The sequence below is a fragment of the Mya arenaria genome, chromosome 15, assembly GCF_026914265.1.
Source record: "Mya arenaria isolate MELC-2E11 chromosome 15, ASM2691426v1".
In the NCBI taxonomy this organism is placed as follows: Eukaryota; Metazoa; Mollusca; class Bivalvia; order Myida; family Myidae; genus Mya; species Mya arenaria.
Window position 1 is genome coordinate 36,288,756 of NC_069136.1, and position 13,241 is coordinate 36,301,996.

At 34.9% G+C, this 13,241-nt stretch overlaps 1 protein-coding gene across 1 annotated transcript; it reads right to left on the reverse strand.

Moving 5' to 3' along the window:
* Nucleotides 1-8,395: 8,395 nt before the first annotated feature.
* Nucleotides 8,396-10,437, reverse strand: LOC128219331 (uncharacterized). Its single transcript, XM_052927138.1, has 2 exons — nucleotides 9,434-10,437; nucleotides 8,396-8,510 (listed from the first exon to the last, which is right to left on the reverse strand). The coding sequence occupies exons 1-2, from the start codon at nucleotides 9,982-9,984 to the stop codon at nucleotides 8,396-8,398; spliced, it is 666 nt and encodes a 221-aa protein (XP_052783098.1). The 5' UTR covers nucleotides 9,985-10,437.
* Nucleotides 10,438-13,241: the final 2,804 nt, after the last annotated feature.

Genomic DNA, 13,241 nt, shown 5'->3' on the forward strand with positions numbered 1-13,241 from the left:
AAGTTCATTAAATGCAACTAACAATAAAGTTAAAAGTAACCTAAACAACAAAAATATCGCTGTGTATTTATGGTAAACAAGTATCTCTCTCTATATAACGATTACGAAAAGGTTACAACAATAAATTCGTCAATTATGTTATTTTATTCATGGATTTCCAAAATTGCTGTGTTTTCAAACGAAATTTGCCTTCAGGGGCAATTTCACACCAGAACCTTCGATAGGGCAAATTTGTGACTGCATGTATTTCATGTAATATAATCGTAACATATGTAAAACTAACACAAAGGTCTTATTTATTACAGAGAAATACCATATCTGGAGTTTAGACAGGTTGGACACGGTGCAATTTCATGTACTATGAACTAAAAATATATTACTCATAGAAATACAATATTTACAATATAATACACTGAATTACTATCATCACCAAGTAAGGTCGTCATTATCGGATGTACCCGTGCAGTGAAAAAAATCAATAGCGCCAAAATTATTAAATGTTTCGTTTCGCGCTACCCGACCGACTCACATAACATCTATAGACCTTCTCATCAAACTAGAACAACTCGGATATTTACGCCATACTACGAGTCTCGGATGAATGCCGGTGCATTAGTAAACGTAGCTCGTAAAAGCAAGAATAATAATATTATATAAGTGTAGTGTTTTCAGATGTACTTTTAATGTTTGAATTGTTTCCCCGTGAAGTATTTCGTTTCATAAACATTAATATTCGTATTAGTGAAGTCCTTATGCTTATTGATTGATTGATTGATTGATTGATTGATTGATTGATTGATTGATTGATGTATTTATTTATATGTTTATTAATGAATTATTTATTTATTTTATTTATTTATATATCTTTTTTTTTTTGGGGGGGGGGGTGCATATTGAAATTGCAGGCCTGAAAGCCCTTGGTAATAGGTTGCAACACAGTTGGACACATGCTCTAGAACAGGCCAATGTTGCAACATCTTGAAATGCAGATTCTCTTTTCTTAAGGCCTGATATGTTGGCAAAACCTTCCATGCACATGAGGTAACAGCATGTGCCATGTACTGTCTTGTGTTACGGGCATTTATTGCTAGATATGAACCAGAGATTCGTAACAGCGTTTTTGAAAACATTACAGAAGTATTTGTAGAAAAAAAATACTTAAAACAAGTACCGCTCATTCAGGGGAGGGGATATAACCTAATTGAGAATAAAACTATTTGTTAAGAGTTAAGTTTCTCTGTTTGATTGTGGAATTAAATGCGGACGGGATAAGGGAGAGAAATTTCGTCCAATCGTCACCAAACTTGGACAATATGTGTATTGGCAGAATATCTCGGCCAACCCCAATAACCATTCATTTTGCCAAAATCGTTTCAGAGCAATTGCTGTTGATTTGCTTTACACACGCAAACTATATTTTGTCCGCGGTGTACTGGTGGAAATGTCTTAAGATCATCAAACTTGGAAAACGTTTATATGGGCAGATTATCGCGGCCAAATTTTATTACCAGCCTTTTTGCACCAGTCACTTCAAAGGTATGGCCATTGAATTGATTTTATTACACAAACTTTATGCAGCCCCTGTATTTCCTAGGAGCTTTTTTTCTTTCTCGATCATCATCAAATTTGGAAAATATTAGTATGGACAATACACCTCTCGGCCCATTTCGATAATCAGCCATGTCGAACAATCACTTCAGAGTTATGGGCGTTGAATTGCATAAATAACATATCTTTATGTTGTCCTCGCTCTAACCCCAGAAGAATTTGTCCATTCATCACAATGTTTGAAAAAATATGTGATTGAACAGAATAACTCGGCCAGGTTGGATAACAAGCTATATCGCACAAGTCACGTCAGAGTTTTCGACTCTTAACTGCTTAAACTACACAAAACTTTTGTAATAAAAAAACATTATTTCCACTTGTATTTAACTTGTATCAGTGTGAAATTCTTGATGTTTGAGTCTAATCGTCTTCGAGTTAATATGTAAATGTAATTAAAAGAACTTCTGGTCCCACTAGGACAAGAACAGGAGCCAATAACTTGCTGTGTCTTTTGTAATGAAGTAAACACCAAAGGCCGATTTTAAACAGACTTTTATAACGTGACGCACAAGAAAAAAAATATAGTTCATAAACACATAAGTATGTTTTTTATCAATATATGATGGAACCCACAAAACAAAGGTATGCATGATATCTTTAACATTTTGCACAAGTCACGTCAGTATTTTCGCCTCCAAGCTGCTAAAACTACGCAAACTTTTGTTTAAACAAAATCATTATTTCCACTTGTATTTAAGTTGTGTCAGTGTGAAGTTTTTGTTGTTTGAATCTTTTCGTCTTCTTGTTATTAATATGTCAATGTATCAAATTTTAACAACTTCCGGTCTCACTAAAACAAGCACAGGAGCCAATTACTTGTTGTGTCTTTTGTAATGAAATAAACACCAATGGCCAGTTCAAACCAGACGATTATAAAGAGGCGCAATGGAAAAAACATAGTTCTTGTACATATAAGCATGTCTTTTATCAATGAATTATGGAACTAACAAAACAAAACTATGCATCACATCTTTGACATTTATTTGAGATTTACTTAAATATACAGAAAAGTGCAAATTTATCAAGAAAGTATAACACTTCTATAAAACTAATAAATAGTTTACATTCTCAATAGCATACGTACATATATATGTGCTTGATTATTAAATGAAACACTAACTATTAAAGAAATTGTTTTTAATTCCTGCAGGTTCAATCTTTAGCAATAATACCTGTCTGTATTCGTTCATGCGTGTTAGTAGGTTTTAAGAGCTAAGCAAATTTTACAATAGAAGATTTTAACAACATTTATTTAAAAAAACACTACATTCAAACGCAGAAGTGTTACAGGGCAGTTCAAGGTCCCCATACCTTTCCAAACAACGATGTATTGTTACTTTGTCATTAGTGCTTACAGTGTGTGTATATCACGTGATAAATGACGTCATAAATGCTACGTCGGAAGGCAATATTTTGCTTCGAATGAAGACTTTAAACAAAGACAACTTTACATTTTCTTCACCATATTTAATGAAACATGACGAAGTCTACGCCGCTTATTAAGCCATGCCTTCGGTATTTTACTTGAGTTTGATTGAGTGTTTCTTAAAACACTTTTTCACAAAACCGCCGCCTGATGTAGCACTGTCAAAACATTATTTTGGAAAGAGGTTTGTCGAAGAGTCGAAGTGTTTGAGAACACTAATCACCTAATCAAACTTCGGTAAAAAACGAAGGCGGGGGATCTTTAAGGGGCATAGACTGCCCTTTGTTTCATTTAAAATGGTGAAGAAAAGAAAAAAAATCTTTGTTATAAGTCATCATTCGAATCAACATGTTGCCTTCCGACGTAGCATTTGTGACGTAATTTATCACGTGATATACACACACTGGCTTAGAACTATTTCAAGAATTATGTGTTTTTGTGTAGCGAGGAATTGAAATTAGATCACTAGGTTTCCAATATTTGTTCTTCTTTGAAAAATCCACAGGTCAATTGGATAGTCTGGAAAAAATTAACACAACAGTATAATGCACCTTCTAAAAAGAGCATGGCTTGTATTCCTCTTAAAATGACACTCTTATTCAAAATCATTACATACTCATGTATAAAAACATCAATTTTGAGTGATAAACCTTTAATAACTTACTAAATAATGCATTTATGGAAAATAAAAATTACTGATAACAAAATTGTAACCGTGTATGTAAAAGCTGAAAACGCAAAATATTAATGATTGGTGAGTGTTAAAATATTTATTGTGATCTATTATAGTCTCATAAATTAGAAATACCATGTTTCTTCACCTTTCTTACAAATTAAACTCGGTATCCTTCATAAGAACTATTGTATTCGACATTTATTCATCCTTTTTGGTATATTTAAATAACTGTAACTAATTGTTGTAAATCTTTTTGGGGAGCAGGAGTGCATCTTTAATCTAACTTTGAAAACTTTAAGAAATCAACACAAGTTAGGAAATGACCCTAGATGTTTTATGAAAGAATGTTTTACTACTGGGCGTGTTTGTTTTCATTGCATCATTGTTAATCCCCAGGCCCCAATCTCTCAGAACTTCTTCAATCTCTTATACCAGGATTACGCTAGTCACACTTCATTGTATTTTGCATCCCTATAATGCGTAATATTCTCTTTCTTTCTTTCTTTTTTAAGAGATTTTAGACTTTTAGTCTTCATAAGAAAAAATGTTTTTGACGTGCATCATTCATTTTTGATACATCTAAAAAATTGAATTTATTTTTTTAAATCTTATTTGGGAGTAAGAATTAATTTTGAATCAATATATGCTGAGATAAGGTGACTATAAATTAATTGCAAGATGTTTATCCCCGCCCGCCCCCTCTATACGCCGCCCCTTTTATTGTATAGACTAAAAAAATGTTGACCTAGGGTCTGTATTTGCGTATGGGTCCGGCACTGTCCGGGAACGGGGTTAATTCGTACCTACGCTGTTGCTGCGTTACGATCGTCTTAACACATGTATAATTTTTATAGTCCCTCGTGCAATAAGAATGAGCATAAACACATATTCAGCTGTGGAACGTCATCTAAGAACAAAAAATAAATAAAAAAATAAAATGTCACCCCACCACCTTTTAAAACAAATTTGATGAAAATCTAGCAATGGGATTATATTGGCCTAATTAACATTGTACATTGTAACTTTATCTTAACAATAACTATATTCTAATAATCATGACCGCATAAAGTTGATTTGAATTATGTGCCGATTTGCCTTAGCTTTATGGTGCCGAGTCGACAAAGTGCCCAATATGTTGGTGCCAAATTAACTAGGTCGAATTATCTTGGTGTCCAAGTTACCGTAAATATAACACCAGCCTAGGAGCATGCTTACATACATGTTGCTATATTATGTAATATATTAACATAAAGCTCATTTTCATGTAGGTATGTACAGCTTATTATCAAATTCAAGTATTTACAAACACATATGTAAATAGCATATAATTCTGAAACATAAGTTATACTACACAAAAATATTAAACAACTGCTTTTTCGTCGTGTTAAGCAAATAGCAAAGTTTAACAAATGGTAAAAAATATAGCTTTTCATTTTAAAATCAATTATATACATAGACAAGCTAACTAAATGTATATACTATTTAAAAGCCGAAGCAAAATAAGTCTCTTGGTCATGAGAAACACAACTAGTTATCATCTTTATCGATTAAGTTCGTATCATATTCATATATGAAATTGAATCCCTTTATTCCGAATAAGGTGTAGCCTTTCTCAATAAGAAGATCTGTTATAGCAACCTGACTTTCGTGAGTCCTGTGCACGAATTCTAGTATAATGTATATTGGGCGGAATCCATGTTCTACCCACTGACGTATGATCTGGAACGGGAAGAGTAGTGATAGAAATTATTGGTCAACTTTATATTTTTTCAAATGAGAAGATAATACTCAAGTTTTTCAATACATGTCTTTCAGTATTTCAGTAGTCAGACGTTATTGAATTTAATCAGGTGAAGCGGTAGATTTTAACAGTGACCAGCTTAATATGTGGTTGGTTTACAAAACATTATGTCGACCGTTTCAAGCATAGAAATTGTAGGTATATGTTTACATAAAAATGATTATGCAATCTAACAATCTTTCACCATCGCTTAAAGTACAAAGCTAAGCAGAATGACCAAAGATTAAACGATACCCGTTTATAGGCAGTTAAATGGCACAATGTTAATGCCGCGTAGACACTAACCGATGGACAGAAGACGTTTTTTCCATCCTCAGATTGGTAAATACAAATATATGGCCGTGCTATCTTGCCCACGAGCAAAGACAAATAAAAAGTACTCGTATGGAACTCCTTTTTTTCACTAAGTACAAAAGAGTTCGAGCGAAAAAAAAATACAATTTACTATACTTTGTTTATCTGAGGTGGGAGGAAAAGCATGTACCATGGCCGCTCATGTAAGATAGGTTCCTCTCCCACCTCAGATAAGTAGATCCATTAATTTAGCTAACCTAGAAATTCTTATCTTGCCCACGGGCGAAGATAAAATGCCCGTATGGAACTTTTTAATGGTCTCCACATTGTAATTACCTTAAAGACTGTCGTCTGTAGCATTATGGAAATATTTTCTTGTGGTAATATTTAGAACGGTAATAATTATTTTTCGCTTCAAATGTCACCATAAAACGGTTATCACGCACCTTTCAAGAAATAATGCTTCACTCTCCTTAGAACTATTTAAAGACCGATTTGACTAATAACATTATCTGAATCGCTGCGCGCATATCCATGACAACCACGAATTATCGCATATCCATGCGCAATTATTTTTACTAAGCACAAAAGAGTTCCAGCAAAAAATACATTTTTACTTAATTTTGTTTAACTGAGGTGGGTGAAAAAGCATCTACCATAGCTGCTCGTGTAAGATAGGTTCATCCCGACACTCGCGCATGGTGTTTTGTGGTAACTCGGTAAACCTCGTTTCCGCAAAACACCATACGCTCAGGTCGGGATGAACCTATCTTACACTCTCGCCCATGGAAGATACTAATAATCCCAACAGTTGCGCATGGTGAGGAATCATGTGACTTAAAGGGGTTCTCACATGGGTCACTACAGGTCACAACCGATGTAGACGTAAATTTCTAAATAACCATTTTTGACAGAAAATATATGAAAGTATTTCGAAGCTTATAAAAGACTATGCTTTGTTCGGCTTATAAACGTATGAATTGTGACCAATGTGAGAACCCCTTTAAGTCACGTGAATTCTCACCCGGATATGACATGATGAAAATAGAGGCAGACATATCAATATATTAATACATACTCTGATTCGCAATATTTCAGATGGCAGTATCAATTAGAAATGGTAATTCCTGGTCGTAATGAGATACATTTTGTGCTGGGGTATAAACTTACTCAATAAGAATATAATATTGTAAACATTGCTTTTAGTCAGGTTTCTTATTGTATTTACAAGACCTACTATATGTCTAAAAGAAGAAAGAAATCGATTTATGTTATGCACCATTTATATAATGATTTAATAACTCTTCAAACTCATTTTATCAACAAAGGCATTTCTTGCGCTTTCTAAATGAATTTGTCAAATATATTGCTATATATTGATCACCTAAAATATTGTACCATTTACCACATTGCTTGTTGATGTAATTTGTACACTCATTATGTTTTATGACAAAAATAACGGATTGTTATAGATTGAAAATTCCAAAAATAAAAAAAAAAAAAAAAAAGATTACTTGAATTTACTCAGAGAATTTTCGTTGTTCGCTGGTTGATATGATGGTCCGAGAATGTGCATTTGATAAGTCAATCCGATAACATACAAAACACAGCATTGGAAACACTATTCATTAGCAATTTCAGAGCAGTCAGTAGACTCTTGAGCAAGGGGATTGACTCACATATGCTTTGTCACTTAAATACCTACCTGAGGGCAGAATGTCAAGAAGTACATTAAAAATTGAAGGATATATTTAGGAAGTTAGCATTGACCTGAAACGTTTGGGATTTAACTTGATTGGTAATGAAAGCCTCGAGTATAATTCTATGCAAAGCCCTTCACGTATATCAACGTACCGAATTCCACTGTAGAAAATAAGCATGGAAAAATGTGGGAAAAAGGGCAACTTATGGTCGGACGCTTTTGTGGTGATCAGTATCACGTCGCGTTTGGTGTGTAAACACGTATCCGTCGAGAATTGTCATGGTTGTCATGAACTGTTTTACAAAAACTTTACCGTTAGTCATTCAACACGTAAATTCATACCCTCATGTGAACTTCAATAAATATACAAAAAATGTATATTAATATTCAATGAAACCCAATGCATCACTAATGGTATTGTATCTCCAAGAGATAGTGTCTCCTTATAAGTATAGTAAGTCCTAATTAGTAGATAATTAGTCATTATGACTGGATACAAGGTAATTATTACGACATTGTATCTCCTGCATACGAGATAGTATCTCATCATACAAAGACATTTATCTCGTATCTAGGATATTTCATATCGTACTAAGGACCTATTATATGCATATTTCTTCGTAAAGAGGGCTGAGTATGTCATAATTAGGACTTTTTTGTCATAATAAGGACCTTGCATATCTTAATAACGAGATAAGCAACTTAATATGTGTGGCTTTAGGAAGATTCCATATTAAATATATACTAATTAACCTTGTCTTCCATTCCTTCCACGTCGATAGACAACACTCCAAAATGTTTTGGAACTTTGTACTTTGAAACAAACGTCTTCAATGAATAACTCGGAACCTGTGCATAGGTTGAGTCTTGTTCTTCTTCGGATACTATTCAGCTTTGCATAGAAAACAAATCTGCTGACACATGAAGTTTTTCTTGGCCATCATGATCACTTATCACAGCATGAACATAGTGCACACTCTGGTCTTGGTGCTGGTTGGTCAGTCTGAAACATGAATATAAGGCTTAAAAATATGGTTGAAAATTTTTTTTATCATTTGTTTGATTTCAATCTATTAAAGCCGTAACTCAAAAGCGGTTCTTTATATATTTACATGGAACTTATTACACATTTATAAAAATAGATTCGTCACAAACTCTAATACTGGTCCGTAAGTACGCGTCGAGTTATAATATTTCATCAATACAATAACATCGGCGTGCGCATGCACTTTTCTTACTGGCACTACACTGATATTGGGGCCTATTGCGGACCATTCTGTCCATGGTATGAGCTGTTATTATGTAACTGGAAGTCATGGTCATATTGTATGCATGGTTTATTCTTTGAACTGTTCTTTATCCATGTGATTACAAACAAGTCTCATTTAACAGTATGATTGACGTTTATCACTCGACCATATTAATCGGCTTTGACATAGACTATCAACAGTTTGCCGGAGATGGCACAGATGTTACGATTCAACATGGCTTGATCCGTCTTGCAACCGCGAGATTCCTTGCATTTTTGTTTTTAAGTTGACAGTGGCGTTTTTTATATCATGTACTTCAAAAGAAGGACGAACTATTATATTTTATTTCCAATTTCAATGTTCAATATTTAAGCATTTTTTTTAATGACCTACGTGTTATAACAATATTTGACTTACTTCTCAAGCTTACTTCTGTTTTTTTTTCAAGCATGAAACAAACAGATAAAGTGCACTTCTCACGATAAACCTTGTATGTGTTTTTCTACCTTGCAAAATGAATTTATCGCTAATTGTGACTTTGATCTTATGTGTATACTAAACTATTTATGGAGTTGCTTAAAGAAAAGTTATTTATAAATTGTTCTCCCTACATTTCAGATTAAAGCTGTGTACCAATCGAGCTAAATGAATAAATGTAAACTGTACATGTACATACCCGTCATGGTTTTTCTTCGCTAAATCCAGCTGGTCTCTCTGAGGTTCTACTAGAATGGCACTCCAACCCATTTGTATGAAGTTATACGAATTGCTGGACAGCAGGCCATCATTTGCTCCGATTTCGACAACTAGCTTTTTCCATGGCTCGGCTTTCTGACGTTGCATCTGTTCTAATATGAAGAGAAATTCACCTGCGCTAGATACATCAAACCCCAGTCTGCTGATTGTTTTTCCACAGTTTTCTGATTCATGCTCCATATAAATCCTCGCAATAGTGTTGTCAATGAGATATTTAAATCCTTCGTCCTTTCCTTGGGCGACAATGTGTCTGAAAGAGTTGTATCTGGCAAGAGTTGCAATAATTGATAGATGTGATGATGAAAAATCATTGATCAGATGTTTTACTTGCATTAACGAAAATAAAATCAGAGTGTTTATGAAAAGCAACTCAATAATGACACAAACGATTGTAATTATAATACATCCTCGGATAATATATTTGCATGAACGTATATATTTTGAGTGGCGCCACATTTTGAATGTTGCCATAATGAATTAAAGGTCTCTTATGAAAAAAGGAAGTATTGTAGTAAAGCTGGTTTTTATGACGGAATGGTCGTTGCTACATTCTACTCCCCAATTGATGCTACGTTTAAGTTGATGATACGTTAACGTTGATTTCGTTACTGCTATGTTACGTCCGCATTTAGATATCAAGTGTCAGGGTAGCTGATTCAGCACCGGTACACGTTACTACCCTAAAAAATAATAAACACAATCAGGAAATCTTCACACAGATTAAAGTAGTTATTTTAACAAGTCCAGCACAGTTTAAGGTAAAATCCTAAAGTATAATCGTGACAATAAGTTTAGTAATGTGTTTAATAATGCTCAATTTCTTGGTGCGCCAGTTTTAATCATTTAAATTTTACCTGAAAAAAAATACTTAAGATATCAACTGAAGCGTTTACACATGTTGACAACTCGACCACGTGATATCACTTAAAGCTGCTCTCTCACAGATTGAACATTTTGACACCTTTTTTATTTTTTGTCTTGGAACGAGCCAATTTATATGAAAATACATGGAACTAGTGATATAAGACTACTGGCAAAAGTCGGATCGCAGATGCTCATAGTTTAGTTCAAAAGTTGATGTTTTATGCATTTTTCATAAACCGTTAGAAACGCTTTTAGCCATAAAACAATAATTGTCGACGGAAATATGAAAATCTGCGATCTGATCTATTCTAGTTTTATATCACTTCTTTGCAGATATTTACGCAAGAAATGGCTCATTCCAAGACAACAACAAAAAGTTGCCAAAACAGTAATCCTGTGAGAGTGCAGCTTAAATATATGTAAGAAAAGATTTGCAAAGTCAAGTGAACATTAATGTCTCGTTCTTAATGCAATCGACTGCAAGCTGCTGAAACATAAAAAATAAACTTCAAAGTTTCGTAAATTGAAGTTTTATCTATTTAATTATAATAATGACTCAAGGTATTCACTACCGTCAAAAATATTCATAATATAACAAATAATTATTGACAAAAGATGTATGCCTGATAGTAGTACAGAGTGCATGAATTTCAATCCTCTTAATTTGTTGAAACATGAGGAAAGTAAAGGTTCTGATATTCGCCACCATGAACGTTTACTAGAGCGCTCTATTAAACTCGAAGCGAGAATTCCCTAAAAGAAATAACGTTCAGATAAAACCTATGTTGGCAATAAAAAACAAGAGGCACATCAATGCCTGTGCTCCACTGGCCAAAAGGTTCAAGCAAAGACCACCTAACGAACATTTTCGTCAAGTTTCATAGAAATACAATCATCAATTTTTGAGGAGAAGTTATTTAAAAAAAAAATTACTTTAATAGCTCTGGCTGCCATGTTGTGCAGTGGACCGAAATGATTTGGGCAATTTGAGTAAAGGAGCACCAAACAAACATTTCTGTCAAGTTTTATCGAAAAAAGGTCATCGGTTTCGACGACAAGTCGTATAAAGTTTTTTTTATTTTTTAGCTCTGGCAGCCATGGTGTGCAGTGGACTGGAACCATTTAACAAATTTTGGTTAATGACCACCCAAGGAACATTTCTGTCAAGTTTCATCAAAATCTGATCATCGGTTTCTGAGGAGAAGTGGTGTAAAGGTTTTTCCTATTTTTAGCTTTGGCTGCCATGTTGTGCAGCAGACCAGAACTGTTTGGGCTATTTTGGTTAAGGACTACCCAAGTAACATTTCTGTCAAGTTTCATTGCAATACGATCATCGGTTTCTGAGGAGAAGTCGTTTAAAGGTTTTTCTATTTTTACCTCTGGGGGCCATCTTGTGCAGTGGACCGAAACCATTGAAGCAAATTTGATAAAGGACCATCCAAGGAACATTTCTGTTAAGTTTCATCAAAATCTGATCATCGGTTTCTGAGAAGATGTTCTTTAAAGGTTTTTCTATTTTTTTGCCCTGGCAGCCATGTTATGCAGCGGACCGGAACCATTTGAGCAATTTTGGTTAAGGACCACCCAAGAACAATTCTGACAAGTTTCATTAAAATCTGCCTGTCCGTTTCAGAGGAGATGTCGTTTAAAGATTTTGCTATTTTTAGCTGTGGCGGCCATATTGTGCAATGGACCAGAACCATTTGAGCAATTTTAATAAAGGACCACCCAAGGAACATTACTGTCAAGTTTCATCAAAATCTGCCGAACCGTTTCAGAGGAGATGTTGTTTAAAGATTTTGCTATTTTTAGCTCTGGCGGCCATAATGTGCAATGGACCGGAACCATTTGAGCAATTTTGGTAAAGGACCACCAAAGGAACATTCCTGTGAAGTTTTGTCAAAATCCGCTTATCAGTTTCAGAGGAGATGTCGTTTAAAGTAAAAGTTTACGCACGCACGCACGCACGCACGCACGCACGCACGACAATCTGTGACGACATAAGCTCCATGGCCTTCGGCCAGTGGAGCTAACAAAAGTGTCGAAACCAGAAACAAACATTTGTGCTATGCACCAGTCTATTGTTAACACGCCCCCCCAGGTCCGGGGAATAGCGGGGACTTTTACTTTCGGTCCAGCCAACCCCGTGTAAAATCCCCGCCATGCGAGGACGAACTGATGGTAAAATCCCTTCCAAATGCCCCCGCACCCCAGGGGCCCTATGTAAGGCCAATTCCTCGCTATATTTTGCGCGAATACAAAACCACTGCAGTCACCCGGCACTGCGGGGCCACCTGGAAGGTAAAAACACGGCCCATTTCCCCGGCAATCCCCGGTATACCCCCGGACATCAAACAAGCATGTACCGATGAATTAATTCAAACAAATATTTATACATATAGTCCGTAAAGTAAGCCTTTGGAAATAACATAACATACGCATTTGTCCTTTTAAGATCACTGACCCTATATGGAAAAATATGGGGTCACCACGTGACCAGTCCCGGACCAATGGCGTTGTGTCATTCATGTTGGTGACGTGATATATATAATTGTATTCTACTATTACCCATGCATTTGTTGGAAATGATTTGGTTTATACATGTTTCGGGTCATTTAATGTTGTAATATCCTAGTCACTAAGCAAAAGAGTAAACACTTCTGAGTCACGAAAGTGATCAAAAGGAGTGATGACTGATAATTTAATAGTTATATTTTTAATTATTTAATACTTTCTTTTTCAGGCAATAGCCATTCGTCCTGTCAATTTAAATGTCAAACTATGAAGGGAAGGGAAATAATATAATAAAAGTCGTCAGTATTAAAGAAGCCATTTTAGCCTTAACGTTTTGCCATATATAACAT